The 20,664-nt window shown below is 37.3% G+C and overlaps 2 protein-coding genes and 1 long non-coding RNA gene across 4 annotated transcripts in view; 1 reads left to right on the top strand and 2 right to left on the bottom strand.

The window, feature by feature from the left end:
* Positions 1–65: 65 nt before the first annotated feature.
* On the bottom strand, positions 66–7,265 carry LOC311069748. Its single transcript, XR_014603557.1, has 4 exons — positions 7,054–7,265; positions 839–965; positions 580–683; positions 66–495 (listed from the first exon to the last, which is right to left on the bottom strand). It is a non-coding gene; the product is annotated as an uncharacterized lncRNA (long non-coding RNA).
* Positions 5,782–14,081, top strand: mat1a (methionine adenosyltransferase 1A; the record flags this gene model as incomplete). 2 transcript variants are annotated; one of them, XM_084093156.1, is made up of 9 exons in its annotated part: positions 5,782–6,164; positions 7,326–7,403; positions 7,694–7,816; positions 7,915–8,027; positions 8,114–8,257; positions 8,760–8,978; positions 10,181–10,363; positions 10,559–10,692; positions 11,747–14,081. In XM_084093156.1, exons 1-9 carry the CDS (start codon positions 6,089–6,091, stop codon positions 11,847–11,849), a joined length of 1,173 nt encoding a protein of 390 aa, XP_083949282.1. In that variant the 5' UTR covers positions 5,782–6,088. The 2 variants fall into 2 exon arrangements, with proteins under 2 accessions (XP_083949282.1, XP_083949283.1); XM_084093157.1 differs by lacking the exon at positions 11,747–14,081 and having other exon boundaries at positions 5,790–6,164; positions 10,559–10,696.
* A 731-nt stretch (positions 14,082–14,812) lies between these two features.
* Positions 14,813–20,664, bottom strand: part of LOC311069747 (transmembrane protein 150A) — a 35,721-nt gene continuing 29,869 nt past the window's right edge. Inside the window, exons 7-8 of the mRNA XM_084093162.1 lie at positions 18,698–18,875; positions 14,813–17,112 (exon numbers count right to left, since the gene is read on the bottom strand). Of these exons, the coding sequence (XP_083949288.1) occupies positions 16,868–17,112; positions 18,698–18,875 (423 nt within the window). The 3' untranslated portion in view covers positions 14,813–16,867. The remainder of the gene's footprint in view (positions 17,113–18,697; positions 18,876–20,664) is intronic.

Here is a 20,664-nt window from a genome sequence, read left to right as displayed (position 1 = left end):
CTGCGCAGAAGTTTTACCCATGGTTTTACCCATCCTTCGTTCATGTAGTTTAATAGGCTATAAAAAGGATTAAATATAGTTTTTATTTTAAGTGATTTTCACATACCTCATTGTCACCATTCTTATGATTGACACAGTGCCTTGTTAGCATCAAGCCTGGTTTTCTCAAAAAGTTTAATCACAAGCACTCAAACACAAATTTAGCCACAAAGACATAGGCTATGGCTGCAGAAAGGCTCTATACGTTTTAAGTATTCTAAAATGGACAACAAAATGCTTAGTCTCTATTAAAACTAAGGCTTATTAGCACTGGGTTGGTATACGTCCTGGTTATGAATTTGCAGAGCAATATAAAAATGTGCTGTATTTCCGTTGTATGGATTTCAGCAGATCCATACAGATCAGACACGTGTCAGGCACTGGAGGATGAGGATGAAGGCTCATCCTGGACAGAGAAGGACAGAGTCTCTTTCTTCACAATAGGCATAGGCATCACTGAGCAGATAAAGCACAAAGCACAGACTGTGAGATTTTAACAAACAGTATAACATGCATTAATTCCAAGTACAGTATACTCACGCATCCATAATGGGAATGATGTATTTCCCACTGCGGTCCATCATGACTCGCTTTCTGTCGGGAACAGACACCAGGCCAGAGACACACAAACCTCCTGGAAGAAGCTGCTTGTGTGTGTCATTGTATATAAGAGGGAAGAATAAAAGAAATTAACTTGCATCCTCAAATCAAACCATAAAATATTTCAACATGCAAAACCGTTCTATGGTCCATTCAATTTTTGTCTCACGCATCGTAGCTTTACAATTCTCTTACTTGCCTGTTACAAATAGTCATGGTCAGTGGATACCTCCTCCTCTGCAGAGCTGGTCACGCCAGAGAGCACCACTGGCTGTCTCCAAACCATGATAAGACATGTTGTGGAGGATGGCACAGGCTGTTATGACCTGAAATTATAAAAAAGAAACAAAATTATAATTTCTGAAAAAAACATATTCTTTTTGTTGTTGTTGTATTTTTTAAATGTCTTTTGAATTCACTTACGTGAGGCACAGTACAAAGGTGTGGTGCACCTGAACCTGGTTTTCATCATCCCAAAAGCACCGCAATAATAAGTGTACTACCGATGTAAGCTCAATGGCTAGACAATACCCATAATGCACTGTGAGGGTCATGCCTGCAGCTGAATCATCCATCCATCAATTTTCCCAACCACTGGTCCAATGTGGCTACAGCGTAATATTGTATAAATTCTTTTTTAATTGATTATTAAATTGTTTGATTAAGGTTTATACATGCTATTTTCAATGACAGAGTTCAAGATAAATCTTTTAAAGCTGCCAGTTTGCTAAGTTTCAAATGATTATTAAACAGCAAGTACAAACTCAGTGTATGAATTCACTTACTCGTTTTAATTCACTCCTTCAAGTGGACTATATTAGTGGAGTATAGGGAATAGTGAATGAGTGTATGGGGGGTGATTTCGAACACAGCCTTTGTTTGTTCTGAGTGTTTTGAGTTAAATTAATACACTGAACCGATACTGAACAATACTGTTGCGAAAAGATCCTTTTCTCACCTTTATTGCAACCTATTGTTACAGTAAGGTTATCCTTTTGACAAATAAAGTGAACGTCACACAGACACAGACCTTTGCTGATTTTTGTTTTTGTTTTTGTTTTTTGCCATTCATGAGTTCCTGAGCTCTTTTCCATTACATTACATAGTCAGTCCTGAGTGAGTTTGCTTACAAGTGAACTTGATTATGTAAGACGATACAGTTAGGTTAGCGGATCTGGGCTAGCTCTGTTTTGGTGGTAATGGTTATTTTTAGGGGAGGGGGGCAGATGCCAGTTGCTTCTGGCTGCTGTAGGCTGGAATGTGCTGAGATGAAAGTTGTCCCAACATCCCACCCTCTCCTGCAGCTGCTGCATTCCAGCCGACTACCGAGGCAATGTGGGAAACCTCCTTTATTTGATAGTGGTAACCGTAGCTGCAGTAAGTCTAGTTGATTATTACAGTAATGATGATGAAAAATATGACAATTAAGAAGTAACACAGTTTATTGTATTTTTAAATAAAATAACTGGTGTACTTCAGATTTAGTTTGAAGGTTCTAAACTGGCAATGAAATCACAGTGAGTGTCGAGGTGGAGACTGCATGAGTTTATTGATATTGTGCTCATAGTGAAAGTTCATAATTAGAAGGTGCAGGCTCATATCCATCTGGCGCTTAGGTTTCATACCCAGCAGCACCAGCTGTAAAGTTCACCTAGGTCTACCTCACTGGAGCACTCTCAAGAGTTTCTGTCTTACCCATTAGTGTGAGCGTGTCTGTTACGGCCCAATCAAAAGTAAGCATCCGTACCCCACCTACTAAACTTTCTAGTCTCAGTTAGCCATTGGCTGAGACACTTCACTCCTCCATGCTTATCAAAAGAGTTTACCTTAAAAAAGGGGGGGGCAGGGCAGGTAACTAGTTGTGTTTATCACTGGACACCAACCAGCAGCAGCCACGTACATTTATACAGAGAGAACTGCTACAAAATATAAACAGATGCAAGTCACCTTGACTAACATCAACCTTTCAACCTTTGTATTTCTGCCACAATTATATCAAAATCTTGATACAAAAACTGACCTGCCTTATGTAAAAAAGTCAAACAAATCAACAATAAAAGTGTTTTATATATTTCTAAGCACTTAAGATTAACATAATTTGGTCACACTTCATACTAGGTGTCTTTAACTACAATGTTACATGAAGAAAATGTATTGTTAGGTACAAAATTTCGCATGAACATATTATGATCTTATTGTAGTAATGACACTGAACCCTGAACCTACCCCAAAACCTGTAGTTACCTTACACCACTCAGTACTTTTGTGGGTAAGTACACTGTAAGTACATTGAAAGTGCACATATAATAAAGTGCAACCCAAAACAGTTTTGCTGCTACTGAGGTGGGATACGAGGAAGGTTAGGAACAGGTTTGGTGGTTTGGTTAGGTTTAAGAGTGGGTTAAGGTGTAAGGGAAGGGTCAACAGTGTAATTATTTCAGAAATTATTTAAGCTGTAATTAAGTAAGTACATTGTAAAAACGTACAGTATGTACACAATAAGTGCATTGTATACATTTTTTAATTTTAATGTTGGTACAAAGGCACTTAATATAAAGTGGGACCTAATATTTTATGTAATAACATACATAATATGTTTTTAGGATTTAAAAAAAGTATTAATGTCCTTTTCTGCTAAAGCAGAAGCAACAACAACACCTTCACTTCCTAAGGAAATGAAAAAGATGCACTTCACCCACACCAACTGAAATCATATTCTGGATAAAGGGATAAAACTAAATGCACCGCAATGCCCACAAAAGGTTTCTCCTCCAAAATCTTCCAAGAATCAGAAAAACATTTGTAAGCAAAGACACAGAGAATTCACTTCGAACAAGCCAGAAACCGACTACCCTGTAAAGGTGCACCAGTCAACAAAGCTTTGCATAACAGAGGCCTGTATGAGTGAGTGATACAAAAGAAGCTGAATCTGAAGTTTGCCAAAAAACCCATTAGCATTGCTGGATAAGCCATTGTGGTCGGATAACCACAAAATAGAGCTTTGTAGTAAAAAAATCTTCTTAGTCAAAATCCAACAATGCCCAAATGTCTTAATTACAATATGGCATCACATTTCATAGTAGGACTATGTGTCTTGTTGAATGGATGGAAATACCAGAATTAAACCAGGTTCATTAAAATAAGAAAAATGTAAACTTTTAATTTCAGAATTAGCCTACCTGAATTCATTTATACAAAAAATTATTTAAAAAAAAGGTTCTGTATTGGCATCTAGTTCCATGAAGAACCTTTAACATCCATAGAAATTTCACTAAAAGGTTATTTGGGGTACCAAAAATGGTTCTTCTATGGCATCGCTGTGAAAAAACGCATTTGAAACCTTTATTTTTAAGACGACAACAGAAACAGATCTTTAAATCGATATTTTTCTCCATGTGATTTAAAAAAACAGCTATAGCTGTGGATTTTTGGACATGAAATAACATGTAATGTATTTAGCAGTGGAACATACATACTATGCATGACAGGGCTGGTTACTATCGGCCATGAACTTTTAAAATAGCTCATTACCCCGCTTGCATCCGTTCAATTTCTGTATCTGATCCTGTTTGGTCAAGTTTGTTTTCAGACACGATTGGGCCAAAGCTGAACAGCTATACCTCTCATCTACTCGCAGCTGAAGGATCATAGTCCAAAAAGTGGCCTCACGTGCTCACCTGTTTGTCCATGTGTAGTTTACATGACACGAGGAATCAATGCTTCTGTTCAGGAAAGTTTTAAGTAAAAATAAGTTTGTTTTTTTTGTTGTTTTTCTGCAAATAATCATTTTGTAATTTAACAATAGTTTAAAAACTATTTTCTTTAATTGTTCAACTTCATTAGTAAAAAAAATTGTCAATAGATGTAATGATCTGATTTTTCTCTCAGAGTTTATCTCATATGCCACGTCACAGGTTGTTCAACAAGAAATTGACTTTTGTCTCACCATCTCACTTCATTGACTTATTTGTTCACTCGAAAATTCTCCCCTAAAAATTCCGCCATGTGAAACACCAAATTTATCCACTTTTATATTATAATGTTTATGTTAAACAAATCTATTCAAAGATAAGCATCAATACATTTATTCAGCATCTACGCAATCCACTATCACATTTTAGCCAGTTCAGTAAAGTTATATAGGTCATTCCTGTATAGGTTCCTATAGATTTTGTTTGTCTTTTCTGCTCAAACACAAATGTTGTAGGTTTAACCCCATGTGGGGGTGCCTAAAGAACTGAAAAGTAACTAAGATCACAATCCTGCCCTGTCACTAGTGCCTTTGACAGAAAGGAATACGATTATTACTTTAGGGGAGGGCCCTGCAATTTCTGTACTAAAGGTTTTGTAAGCATCTACTAAATGACAATAAACTATAAACTATTAAACTTGCCTTTATCAGCCCTTATGTATTAGAGCTCCTCAAGTATTTTGAGAGTGAAACATTCATCACAACCCAGATCAAAGAACAAAGCAGCTAAACAAAATATAGGGAAATAATATTCACATTTATTTTGCAATGTTTTGATCCAGTGGATCTGCCTAATTTGACATTTTGACCCTTTGATTACATCCTGGCTTGACCCATATTACTGAATCATGAGGTACCTTGAAGGAGGTCTTTTATTTGAGAATGTTGAAAATGACAGAAGAAAAAATATATAAAAAGGGGGCATATCGTGACACATAATAATCCAAACCTAGAAGATGACAAAGACGTTACACATTATAAGCACTGTCTGAGCAGACAGTTCAAAATTTTAACAAAGATCGCCACAACACGTCTTGGAATTGTTATATGTTAAACTACAGACAAAACTGCAAAGAGTTTTGCAATGTGTGTATTACATAACAACAACAAAAAACACTTTATGAGAGTAGTGCTGTATCATCCAATCACATCTGCAGTAGACTTCACACCTCTTCAGATCTGATATAAGCACTCTAACCCTGATTCGGATTGGAAGACATATATGACGAAAGTTTCTAACCCAAAAGTGTCCATTGACACCAGCAGTCGAGTCCTCCCACCCCACAAAAAACCTTCCAATGACAGAGCTGAGCACACAAGGGGTTAACAGAGAGTTTCTGAAAGTTTGAATCTCCTCCCCCCAAATAACACCCCATGGAATGGTCTGCCCCACTCGTTCACATGACACGTGTGTGTATGTGTGTATGTTTGTGAGTGAGAGAGTGAGTAAAGCTTGGTGTGTGTGTGTGTTTTCTTTCTGCCATAAATAGGGGGAAACTTGCTTCGAGGCGAGGTTGTGTGTTATATAGTCTGTGATCTATCAGCAAACCTCTCTTTCTTTTATCTTTTATGCCCTCGGAACTATAAGGAGCTCTGCATACTTGGCCTGCTTCTGCCACAGTTGGAGGAAAATTAATGAGCCTTTGATAGATTATTTTGTCCTGTTGATTTTGAAGATCTGTTCAGTTGCTGGAAAACATGGAAGGACTGAATGACGTTCATGATGACGGATCCTTCATGTTCACCTCAGAGTCTGTGGGAGAAGGGCATCCAGGTGATTTTTCAATCTTTCCCTGAACTTTTAAATGAAACTCTCAGAAATGTACTTTTAAACTATTATATAGTAAAACTATTGCACTGTTTATTGATTCGGTACCTGTGTACTTGCATGGAGAAAAAAAAAAAAAACATGCACCTATAGACTAATTCACCTGCCTCGACAAGTCATTGGAGCATATACTGTAGAAGTGGGAAGCTGGTTAAGCAACAGTTCAGTAGGGTTCATTCGCACTTAGTAACAATACTTCCACAGTACCATGTGCTCAGCAGGTATTTCATTGAGTAAAAGTGTAGTAGACAAAAATAGTCAATTGGGGTCATGACTTTTACAGGGGGTGTTCAATTGCAGCATATCACTAGGAGGCTTTTCTCAGTTGCATATTTATTGTGCAATTTATTTAATAATGAACTTACTGATGCAATGAACAGATTTTGCTTTAGTTTATTTCTGTCTCATGTGGGAACTTGCCAGACCTCACATTTCTTATCAACCATATTGAGGTTCTCTCACGTCATGATACAAGGCCAAAGTGCTATAGACAGTTTCAAGAGTGAAACATCAAGTCATGTCAGATGTCAAGTGTACTTTCCTAATATTACAAAGCCGCTTTACAGAAAACTCTTAATTGTTTTTAATGACTCTAAATACATAATCTCCTAGACAGATATTGCAACACTGCAGACTAACCTGTCTGGTTCACTTGAACAAGTTTTGAGTCTTGCTAAACATCTCCCATCAGCACATATTTCAGCAGATCAATCAATACATGTTCAAGACAGAAAATTGATTCCATAATGTTCCAGACCTCATAGATTTGACTTGTTTGTTTCGTATTATCACCTGAGATGTTGTTTTTGACAGCATAGTTTCTGATGTAACTCACCTAAGCGGTTGCCTCAGCTAGCAGCCCAAATATAGACTGAGTGAATGATTCTGAAAGGAGAGGACCACTGGTATTGTCCTCCAGCTGCTCAGCTGTGTTTTTGCTTTGTTGGGATTCCTGTGTCCTATAGAGAGTCTTGCTATAGGAAAGACATCAAAACTCTTAAACTGAAACTTTCTGGTGTTATAACACTAAACACACACTTTAACCTTAATCTGAGCCATTATATAACTTTGTTTTTGTAATAGTGTGATTTTTTTTTTTTTTAATAGATAAAATCTGTGACCAAATCAGTGACGCAGTTCTTGACGCACACTTGAAGCAGGACCCGGATGCTAAAGTGGCCTGTGGTGAGTGAACTTTTGTAATCCCAAACAAAATAAACATGTAAAGACTTTCTGTATAAACACGACTGTCAAAATATTGTTTGAAAGTTCATAGTCCAACAGTTGGTCACTTATCTCGACTCTTGTTCGGTTATAGAGTGACCAATTTCTTACACCCTTTCTATCCCTAAAGTTTACCGACATTTAAATGGATAACATCCCCATGTCCAAATTCAAGCTCGCAATGAATTATACAGTGGCGATTTCCCTTTGTCATGGGTCGTTTGACTAATTAAGATTGTTTTAATCATCAGAGACTGTTTGTAAGACTGGTATGGTACTTCTCTGCGGTGAGATCACATCTCGTGCCAACGTGGACTACCAGAAAATTGTGCGTGACACCATTAAACACATTGGTTACGACAACTCCGAAAAAGGTCAGAATCATTATTTGGATAATTATTCGTACTTTAGATCTTTACTGACTCATCCACCAAATGTTATTCTTCCACGCTTTGCTCTTCCCTCTGTTCAGGTTTTGACTATAAAACCTGCAATGTTCTGGTGGCTCTCGAGCAGCAGTCTCCGGATATAGCGCAGGGTGTCCATGTTGACAGACATGAGGAAGATATTGGGGCTGGAGACCAGGTCCGAACACAACGGAAGTGTAAAAATGTGTTTGAGCACATCATTTGTGATAAACATCTTCAAGTTGCATTTCCGTTGTGTTGTAGGGGCTCATGTTTGGCTATGCCACTGATGAGACGGAGGAGTACATGCCGCTTACCATTGTCCTCGCTCACAAACTCAACGCCAAAATGGCCGAGCTGCGGCGGGACGGCACCATCCCATGGCTCCGCCCAGACTCAAAAACTCAGGTCAGCAATATGAGAGTTAAAATGTTTAGAAGGAAAACAACTTCTTTTTTGCACACTTACAATTGCAAGTTGATATAATTGTGAGTGTTCAGAGCTACAATGTTCAGGTTCAGACTTCAGAGCCCCTGACTGACATTGACCATGCTATCTTATCAGTGTTCATTGAACCAGTACATTAGCCAATAGGTGTGACGGCTGTTGAGCAAGATAGTGACCATGAGGCGGCCTCTTTTAACACTTATAAGAAAATGACCCCCTGCATGACATCCAGGGCCCCTGATCCTTACTTTTCCCAGTGGGGTAGAGGACACGGCTGTACACCCGTCAATCTCAGGAGCATGCCAGCAACTGGAAGTTGAAACCTCTGGTCTATTTTAGAGTTCTGCCATTTTCAGACCATACAGCAGGAAATGTCCAACGTTTGTCACATTCCCTATGTTGTACATGTCAATTGAAACTATTACTTCAGATGACTTTGGCTATATGGTTTCCACAATTCCAGGTCACAGTGCATTACAAGCAGGAGAATGGCGCTGTGATTCCTTTGCGTGTCCACACAGTGGTCATCTCCGTCCAACATGATGACTACATTTTACTGGAGGAGCAGAAGCGTATTCTGAAGGAGAAGGTCATCAAAGCTGTGGTGCCAGCAAAATATCTCGACGACCAGACCGTCTACCATATTCAGCCGAGTGGGCGCTTTGTCATCGGAGGGCCTCAGGTGAGCACCCTCTGTCTTTCTAAGGTTTAATATGTTGTATGTATAATGCACTTTAACTATGTTCCCGCCATATACAGAATTTTCAGTTTTTCCGTGTTTTCACTGTTATACGTTAGGGGGGGCGATATTAGGGATCTTCTGAAAGAGTACAGAATCTCTAGATCAAAACACAGGCGAAGAAGAAGCAGAAACAAGCGATAGCATATGTTAGCAGAGGCATATGTAAAATAATGCAATCATCAACATTAAACAGCATATGAATCAAAGCTACCTAATGTTACCAAATGAAATGTCAGCCCAGGACAAGGTATAGGACTGAGCAAACTTTGGGGGTGTTGGTGGACTCGATCTACTCCATCTGTTTTGATCATTGTTCTGAATTTGATCGAGATGTAGTCTTTGACAAAAATGCAATTTTCTTTCATGTTGCTTTTTTTTTAAATTAAACTTTCATTCAAGTGTTGATAAAAAAAGAATGCATGAAGGTAGAATTTTTTTTTTTTTAAATATTGCATTTTGATATATTGGATGCTCAGATATTCATACAAGAAAATATTCTGAGGGCCATTCAACTTTTGTGAAAATGATCAAAAATATGGGCACTGATTGGCAACTTTTTTCAAAAACGCTGGCAGGGAAATAGTTTAAAAGGATTTGTTCACTTAAAATGAAAATTCAGTGATTACTTATTGACCCTCTTATTTCTTATTGATTATAGGGATTACTTATTGACCCTCATGTCGTTCCAAACCTTAGAATTTTTATGAATTTTCTTGTCTTGCAACAACAGATCATCATAAAAATAAATCATCATAAAAGTACTCAATATTACTTGTGCTCTATCTTCCAGGTCTTCTGAAGCAGTGTGATAGATTTGTGTGAGGAGCAGGCAAAATTAAATCATTATTCATTAAAAATATGCACCTGCTATATGTCAAAGCTGTCGTGTCAACGTCATTCACACTAAAACGTCACTGGTTCTCACATTTGTTGTAGCCATGGTGTGCCATTTTGCGTCTAGGCACAAGCGCAGACTAGACACAAGCTTCAGTAGTGGTGAAGAGCTGTTTCATGATTCTTCACAAAACTCTTTCTCTCTAACTGCCAACTGGTTTGGAATGACATGAGGATCAGATATTAATTGGCAGAGTGTTCATTTTTGGTGAACTATTGCTTAATCAAATCATAATCTTTGCTTTCAGGGAGATGCTGGTGTTACAGGTAGGAAGATTATTGTGGACACATATGGTGGATGGGGGGCTCATGGTGGTGGGGCCTTCTCTGGAAAGGACTACACCAAGGTGGACCGCTCTGCTGCCTATGCTGCACGCTGGGTGGCTAAGTCTCTGGTGAAGGCCAAACTGTGCAGAAGAGTGTTGGTTCAGGTGAGATGAAAGTGTAGACATCTTCCATAACATCTCACAAAAAAAACTGAAAAACGCATGAGGTTGTGCCTAGACAAAAAAGTTTATCCAAGCAACTCGCCACATTATTGACCAATTTGATCTGATCTGGATTAAAACTGTAATGGATGAGCTGGTGTCTGGAGCAGGGTCGTGAATAATTAATGTGTTGTGTAGGTGTCTTATGCCATTGGAGTAGCCCACCCTCTTTCAATCTCCCTCTTCACCTACGGCTCATCGACAAAACCAGAGAAGGAGTTGCTACACATTGTCAACAAGAACTTTGACCTCCGACCAGGTGTCATTGTTAGGTAAACAATTAATAAGATAATATGTTCTTATTATTGCTCCACCTCAGGCAAAGTAAACCAACATTTCAAGTTTTTCACTTTTTGTTTTTGAAAAACAAATTGTTACGGTATGTTCAGTACTTTGTATGGGTGGGTTAAAATGAAGGCATGTGATTAACATTATTTAGTTTAGGATTTACTCAAATAAGAGGGAATAAAGGGAAATTCTTAGATATTACATTTGTCCATGCCATGTAATATTAAATCCATCTAAAACATCATCTACTTTTAGTCGATGAGAAAGTGCAAAACGAAACCAAATTTTAAAAATGTATATTAATTTAAACATATCAACAACAAAAACAACATGTGGAAACTGTTCTTGTGAAAGCTCTTACAATAACACTATAATTAGTACACTGTTGAAATACAATATTGTGAATTATTTACACATTAGTCATTTATTGTGCTTTAATGTGTTGTTATGGAAAGAGTGTAAAAAAAAACGTAATTACAATCCTGCTCTATCTTCATAGTTATATAAAATATATAAAGCATGGCATTTCCCAATTTTTCCTCCAGAGGGAGTACCGCTACATCAATGTAGCCTGGCACTACTTTTTATTAAGTTTCTCTTGAAGGGATAGTTCACACAAAAATGAAAGTTGTCATAATTTACTCGCCCTCAAGTTGTTTCAAATCTCTAAGAATTTTTCTCTTCTGCCGAACACAAAAGAAGATATTTTGAAGAATGTCGATAACCAAACAGGTGATCCCTCCATACTATGGAAGTCAATGGGGCTAGTTTGGTTACCCATATTCTTCAGAATATCTTCTTTTGTGTTCAGCAGAAGAAAGAAATTCATACAGGTTTGGAACAACTTTAGGGTGAGTAAATTACAGAATTTTCATTTTTGGATGAACTATCCCTTTAATTCAAATTATTCAATTGTGCAGGTGTAGTATAATATTTAATAAGTACTGTTGCACCTAAATTAAGTACAGTTTTGGTTCAAGTAGGATTGAGGTGTCGGCTGTTTGGTGAAAAGCTAAATAACTTAATTTCCACTAACAGGGACCTGAACCTGAAGAGGCCGATCTACCAGAGCACAGCCTGCTATGGTCACTTTGGCCGATCAGAGTTTCCATGGGAGATGGCTAAGAATCTCAAGGTTTAAAGAGAGAGGCGTGCAAGCCCTACCTTCAGTCATTCAGTCGCTTTTTCCTTCTGTGCTCCTCTCCCTTCTGATTTTGGTTCTCCTCTGGCATACGCTATATTTTGTGAAAATCCAGTCTTTTATTTAGAAGTCTGTCGAGAAAAGATCCCTCACAACATCAACACTCATGACAATCAATCATTCCTTAAAGCTGAATTGTCGTTTTTTTGTGTGTGTGTTAAAAGGCGATTTCTTATCCGAGGTTGGCATATAGAGACAATTTTAAGTGATCAGTATACCTGAAAAATTTAAATACAGTGACTCATCTGTAGTGCTACCAAAACTTTTGGTACTCTAATCTCAACACTCAAATCTTTCAGTAGAACAAATGTGTGAAAAACAGCTTTTCACTGGGGCAGTACCCTTAAAAGGACATCTTTGTACCGTTTTTTCACCCCTAAAAGGTGCATACTAGCACCTTAGAGTAGCAGTATGTACCTTAAGGTACTACTGTGAACTTTTTAGGGGTTTATAAGGTACCCAAGTTGTGAAATTAAGGGTGCTGCATATCATTTTTTGGACTGTACTAAAGCAAAATACAATAATATGTTTGCAGATATTTAGGAAACATGCTAAGTTTAAATTTTTGTTTCTCTGAAAAACAGTGCTATGTTATTTTACTTTGAAATTGCGTTCCATTTCGGAATGTATGTTTTTGTCTTGGTCTGTGTGATCCCACCCACTGCCAGTTTACCCAATAGTATTTCTACACACCGCCTACGCCGCGAGTTTGACGCAGAAGTATAGATTGGAGTTAAGGCTCAAAGCTTTCCATTGTCAATTACTTTGTTGCGTTTCCTCAATCTGGCAACCTGCATGAGTGTGGAGTCTGAGAAGGAGGGAGCAGGGAAACAACTCTCCAATATTTTGAATTTGGACTACAGTACCCATTTCAACTAGCCTGGAAATCCAGATCTGAAAGATGAAGGGTCTGGCATTGAGTAATGAAAATTGCCCAACGCGAGGGGCGGTACCAAGCATGCATTTGAAAATCTCACTGCACGCAATTGGATAACACTCCGACCAATCACTGTTGTGATTGCGCTGTCACTAGCGCTGTCGTCATCTGTTTAGCTTGCCTCTCGCCCGCCTATATCAGATACACCGATGTGATTGGTGCAGCTTGGCTACAAGGGCATAGTTAATGAGCATCATTACTCAATGCCAGAGTAACTGCTTGCTTGCTTGCTTGTTCTCGCAAGATTTCTGGATTTCCAGGGTACATTTCAACCACTAGCTGTCAATATTACATACTGCACTTTTAACTTAAAAATTGGAAAATGGCATAAAACATCAGTGAATAAAGCACCGTTTCCATCCCATGTGTTAGAGAGAACAATTATTATGTGTTTTGGCCGTTCATTTACATAACTACAGCGTTTCGGGGGCTTGTGTGGGGCAAAACTTTTGCAAGTTTTTGAAAACGATACCGTTATCGTCTCTGTAATCTACAAAAATGCAAATTTGTGAAAATGGTGACGTCATGCGCATTGTGTTTTGTTTATAGGCGTGTAGTTTCTTTATAAAGTGATATCGCCAACTACTGGCCTGGCAGCATACTACAGCAGGTTTTTTTTCATAAACAATTCAGCTTTATATCTCAAATTATTTAATTCATAATTTTTCAGTTTTTACTACATTGTAATTTCCTTTTCTCTGTCTTGAGCCAAATGAACTATTTCATAGCTTTTTCATCGTGGCTGTAACCTGCTAGAGTTTCAGTAGCATGTTGTGAGGAGACATGAAATTGTGGACCATTACAAGCTTTAGGCTTTTTACATGTCCTACGATCCGAGAATCATATTCCTCTCATCATATACTTACAGTCTTAAAAGGGTCTAATATTTGACTGCATCATCTCATTATTGTTGGATAATGGCAGGGGGATATTAATATGAGAATATTGATGTTTACATGTACAGATCCTGTGCTGGTCTTACATTGATTGTCACCACTGGAGAGTGAGCATGTGTATGTGTGTAAGTACTTCTGTTATGAACAAAGCCAGATTATGTTGTACACTTGAGATGTGTGTGGAAGCCACTGTGAAATCTCATTTGTTCAACAGAGGCATTAATCCTTAAAAACACTGTAAACCATCTTATTATTACAGTTTTCTTTCAGATTTTTAGCGTTTGAATTTAAGATCTGACATGTACATAATTGTGAATAATTAAAGTGTGGAAAATTCTTCATATTTGTCCAGTGTCAGTATGGATGTCTTTAAACACAATGAATGACTCATTTATTTTTGGATAGGCCAAACAATTTCATTGTTGCACATTGAAGTTTCAAATGCATAAAGAATACGTTTACTAGCCTATATTCACAATTTTACAATAGGTCACCAAAATCTGAAGCACAACACCTGACAAGTTAAACGAATAACCAAATTCAATGTTTGAGCAAACTCAAAGGCCACAGTGACCACTAACAGGAATTGTGTGACACTGTCTACATGACTTAAGCAAAGTTCATTGCTCATTCACAGAGAGAAAAAAATAGAGTAATGTTTGATTCTGCTTTATTTCCATACATTTAAGGCAAATTTACAGCACAATCAAATGCATTCTGTCAAAAAAAAAAAAAAAAAAAAAACATTTCTCCAATGAGTGAGCCAATCCTTGGTTGAAACAAAGGCACATAAGGGTTTTATTTTTCATTTGCAGCATGCCACTAAACGCTGATTTGTGAATGTTTGTTGAACGTCTTGTTGAATGTAGACAGCAGGTTTGCAGTATTACGCTTTGAACAAACAGGTTAGATAATACATGGAAGAACACGAGTCTATGCAAAAGGTAACACAGAAAAGTAACACTTTGAACCTTTTTAATGGAACAGTCCAAAATGACAATTCTTTCATTTGTATTCTCCCTCATGGTGACCTTTTTTTTCCTGTGAAACATAACATGAGAATGTTTGCCTTTTTTTTTTTTTTTTTTTTTTTTGCTTTTTACTTCAAAAAATCAGTTCATGTCTGCTCCAAAAAGCACAAAAATGTGTTCTGTAGTACGACTTATGTGCCATATTACAAGTCTGAAGCCTTATGATACAGGAAGAACCAACTGAAATAGAAGTCATTATTCACAGAAAATCTTCCCTTATTCTGCATCACGCAAATCTCATTTGATGGCACTGATGGAATGATGCATCATCATGGCATTTTGAATGCTGATGCGAATGAGATTTCAGAGCTTCAGCAAAGGGGAAGATTAACAGTGAAATAACTTCAAATTAACCTGTTCTTTACACATAGCAATTGTATGGCTTCAAAAGACTTGAAATACACCACCTGAGTCTTATGAGCTACTTGGTTGTCATGAATTGTCATGTGTGGAAAAGAGCTGCATAATGATTCTTCAAATTTCTTCTTTTGACTTCCACAGGGAAAATAACAGCATGAGTATATAGTGATTTTTTTATCTTAGGATGAACTATTATTTTAAGCAATATTAGAGATGTTTCTGAGGTACATCAGATAATGGTTTAAACAACAAATTAAACCAAATGATGGGGTTAACCCAGCCCCCTTTTCAAGATAATGGAATGGCTACATGAAGGAAATGATCTAAACAAGTAACTGAAACGGTACAACTTTTTCTCATATCTGGTTGATCAACGCAGTCTTGAACACAGAGGGAAAATATGTGACGAGACAGATCTGAAATTCCTGAGTGTAAAGAAATAGTAAACTGAAATGACATGAAAGACGTTTTCTGGACGGCACTAGCAACATCAGATGTTGATGAGCATAAATATGGCTCTTATCCTGACCAATGAAATGACAAAACTCCCTTGATAATGATTAAGGAACCATAAGATTTTTTTTTTTATCATGCTGGTAGTATGAAAACATTTGACCAATGTAAACCAAGCTTCATCTGTTTGTTTTTCCCTCTCAAAACAAACAAAAACAATTATGATCCTGCAGTCCTGCTGCATGTCATTTTGTCTGCAAACAGCTCACATGGAACTACTGTACATCTGTGAACACATAAACTAGTCATTCTTCACCTTAAAGGGCATCTTTCACAACTAGACGTTTCCTTGTAACAAACCTTGACAATTCCACAGTGACAGAGAAAGGGAACCTTATGAACACACCGAGCTCAAGACAAACTAGAGCTGTTCTCAATTACATTTGGTCACAATGTACAGCAATACTCATTGCCTCTAACATGACTTCTAGGACTTAATTTGATAAGCTTATGCGCCGGTTTTGCGAGAGGTTTTTGCTGATCTCGTTCAGCTTAGCTGTTTATAGCTGTCAGCATAAACTTTTGCTGCATATGAAAAAATACATGCCCCATATATACAAGGCAGTTTTCAGATGCTGTGTTTGGCTATCGACATACAGGTCTAATAAATATCTGTATTTGGTTTTCAGTATTAAGGCACGCTGGTAATGACAATCTCGGACGTTTCAGACAGCATTTGGTGATTAAGGCAAAAGATATGCAACAATAAAATATATGATTCAACCATCTCTGCCTTTGAAAACAACTAAAGGCACAGAAAACATCAGCATTTTTGGATTTATTGTCTTGCAATGTCTGGAATTGGCACAATAACTTTTGTTTTGATGCACAATGTTAAAATGCCTGCAAAAGGCTTCGGTTTAGTTTACTACAGCACTGATGTAGCGTTCCTCTGGCTTCACCAATGGATGCAGACATTTTAGCCAACCAGCAGTCTGTAGTTCCACAGATACTTAAAAATCCCAAAGAGATCTAACGGAAACTCCAACACATCCAGGCAATGAGCTTTGTTTTCCCAGCATGGAAGCTGATGGATTGAAAAGGTCCCCAGAGAGTGAAGAAGTCTCTCAAAAATGTGCAAAATTTGAGCTGGATTCTTTGGCAAAGGTAAGCCGATTGTACGAGAGCCAGTTTTCTGTTCCTTTCCCTCTGCTGTTGAAGTGTTTTTTTTATTTCTAGCATACAAAGAGAGAGAGAGAGAGAGAGAGAGAGACACTGAAGCTACAGTATAGAGAGGTTCTCAGGCTGGTGCTGACTGGTTCCACCAAGAGACTCCATTTTGTGGTCTCGGCTTGCAGACTGTAGCGATTGCCCTCGGGCCAGCACCATCATCGTGTCACTAGATATCCCAGCGAATTCAAAAGCAAATGTCCCGTAGAACAGCATAATGATGACGCAGAAGACCCACTCGAAAATGGCTGATGCATGTTGCAGGACAAAACTTTCCTGGACAAAAAACACCCCACCTGAGGAACGTTTCATCAAGGAATCATAGTGAACACTGTAAACTCATGCTCAGGCCTGTCTGCATTACAGGAAGAACATGCATGAACTCAATGACTGAGAAAGAAAAGTAGTGCAAAACCTAAAAGCTGAACACTATGAGATATTCAAACATTCTAGGAATATGTGAGATCTGAGAATATTGTGACAATAATCCTGACCAATGAAAAAAATAACAGATACAGATTAAAGATGATCAAATTAAAGCATCTCAATTATGGGGAAATTGTTAAATTATTTAATTACTTTACATTGCAGATTTGCAATGTTTGCATTTTTGTGCATTTCATTAGTTAACATTAGTAAACTACATTAGTTAACATGAACTAATAATGAACAATACTTGTTAGTAGAAACAATAGAAAAATAAAATTATCTTTCCTTTTCCTTTAATCCTCCCTTATCGGGCTTATGCTACTCTGAACAATGCCTGAACTTCGTATTTTGAGCACTTCTTGCATTGTTTTTGCCTCTTCACGATGACTCGCTTAATTTAGTCCTACATTGTAAGTCGCTTTGGACAAAAGCGTCTGCTAAATGACTAAATGTAAAAGTAAACGTACTTCTACAGCATTTATTAGCTAATGTTAATCTCAACATTTACTAATGCACTACAAATTAAAAGTTGTATTTGTTAACTATATTTATTGCACAGTGAACTAACATGAACGTTTTTATTAGATTGCAATCTGCAAGCAATCACATCATTACCACATGGCACAAGCTGCAGCATTTCTTACGTGCTCACAGCAGTGTGTCTGTGTATCTATTAGAAGTAGCAAGTCCATACTTGCACAGCAGGAGCAGTAGCGTAGCACGTCTAGACCAAATACATTAATATCGCCATATTTAATAATATGCTGAAACGTTGTCATGACTGAACATTAACAAAGGTTAATAAATGCTGAAAAAATATATTGCTCAATGTTAATTCATGTTAGTTAAAGGTGCAGTGTGTGATTTTTAGCGGCATCTAGTGGTGAGGTTGCGAATTGCAACCAACAAAAGTTACGGTGGCCAACAGGAAAATATGTCGTCATCTGAGACAGCAGAGAGTAGCCAGTTAAGCACTGAGGTTTCTTTACAAAGATAAATTAAGAAATAATGTTTACTTTATTATTCAGAAAAACAATATGTTATTGCGAATATTATCATTACTTGTTCATCATTGTGTCAGTGTTTTACTCGCTAACTTTAGCTAGCTTCCTTGCATGAAGAACAACATAGTGACGAAACGCGTTTGTCCGTTTAGGGCTACTGTAGAAACATGTTGGCGCAAAATGGCTATTTCAATGTAAGGGGACATTCATTAAGTAAGGTCTTTATACACCACTGAAAACATAGTTATGTATATGATCTTGCATTTCTGTCAACAGATCCTCCTAAATATTACACAATGCACCTTTAATGCATTAACTAATTTTAATAAATGAGTAGTGTTACCATGAAAATCTAATATTGTGACAGCCCTAATCTTAATTGATTGACAGCCCTAATCCAAATATATAATATAAAAACAATATGGATGAGTGATACTGTAAAGGATACTAAGCACCAGGGCTACAAAAGCCAGAAGGGTCATAAAGAGGCGCAAATGACCCATATTATATTCTCCCTGAGTCTTTGCCAGGCGGTAGGTCAGTGCAGACTGCAGACACACAAACAGCATACTGGTGGGGAAGGCCACTCCTGCTCCAACATAGTGAAGAACCTTGGCGTTATCCACCTGTGAGAAACACAACGACAGGAAACAACAGTGAGTACTGATTCACCAATCAAATCTACAGATGTCACATACTGGGGAAGTAGTTTAGTGTGTGTGTGGGAGGGAGGAAATCCATGGTACCCATTAAGGGAAAAAAGTTCTGCATTTTTTTCTTTATTTGAAATGGAAAAACCACAAACGAACTTTATGGGGTGTATTTTCCTATCTAAAAATAGCCACATCTCTAGGAAATTTCTCTTCATTTTAATTTTTCCCAGCTGTGGAAAGATCATATTTAGAGAGCCATAACTGTCCAGTACAAATCAGTTTAGGAAGGACTAATTAAAACCACACAAAATTGCACATATTGAAACACAAACACATGTCGACATATTTTAAAACATAACCTGTAATCAGTGTTACTCGTTTTTCACATACATAAATAAGTACATTCAACACATTTTTGTACTTGAAACAATGAAGGCTGGATTAAAAATATCAAAGGAAATATTTCAGCACAGTAAGTAAGTGGATCTGGTCAGTTACAAAATCACATTCCCAAAAAGGTCATGTAACTGGTCAGTTACAAAATCACATTCCCAAAAAGGTCATGTCCCAAAAAGGTCTGTTTATGCAGTATTTCCACTTTTTATAGCTGCAAGTTTGCTGTGCTCGCCACACATGACTGTGTGGTGTGCTTATGGTCTGAGTGCTCACAATGCCACATCACATACAACCCCTGAGCCAGATTCTCACCGCCAGCAGAGGGCAGCAGTGCACCCACAACAATCAAACCCATTAACTCTACTATGAATGCCACACAATCCAAGGTCTGTAATACCCGGAGAATTTCAGTCCATAATATCACACTATTATAATACTACAATATCAGTAATGTATAATGTTTTTTTTTTAAATAAGTCTCTAATGCTCACTAAGGCTGCATTTATTTGGTCAAAAATACAGTGAAAACATTAATATTGAGAAATATCATTACAATTGAAAATAGCTGTTTTAATATATTTTAAAATGTAATTTATTCCTGAGATGGCAAAACTGAATTTTCAGCATCATTACTCCAGTCTTCTATGATCAGAGATGAAAACAGTTGTGCTGCTTTATACTTTTGTGTAAACCGTAACAGCATTTACTTGTAATAGAAACCTTTTCTAACACAAACATCAATCATAAATGTCTTTACGCCACTTGTAAACAATTTAATGCATCTTAGCTGAATAAAATTATTAATTTCTTTAAAAACAAAACTGGACGACACACTGAATTAAACATGTATACATATATGTATATATAGATATACGTATATACAGTGCAATGCATAAGTGAATACACCCATGCTAAAGTTGACTAAAAAGAGGAATAAAAAATCATATTTTGGAAATTGAACTTAATGCTTTAATTTAAAAAATTAGGAAAAATCCAACCTTTAAGGACACCAATTTTCTTTGTGAATGAATAATGTATCGTAAATAAATAAATGTTCTTCCTTAAAATACATGGTGCATAAGTGAGTACACCCCTATGTTAAATTCCCATAGAGGCAGGCAGATTTTTATTTTTAAGTATTTAAAAAAAAAAAATTTTAGGATACTATGCATCCTGATAAAGTTCCCTTGGCCTTTGGAATTAAAATAGCCCCACATCATCACATAGCCTTCACCATACCTAGAGATTGGCATGGGGTACTTTCCATAAGATCATCTCTCAATGCAAATCAAACTAGCTTTTAGGCTAACTGAAATAAAATCATGCCAATCTCTAGGTATGGTGAATGCTATGTGATGATGTGGGG

Source organism: Abramis brama, assembly GCF_963993115.1.
Source record: "Abramis brama genome assembly, chromosome: 19".
NCBI classification, from domain to species: domain Eukaryota; kingdom Metazoa; phylum Chordata; class Actinopteri; order Cypriniformes; family Leuciscidae; genus Abramis; species Abramis brama.
This window is presented reverse-complemented; position numbering and strand designations above follow the sequence as displayed.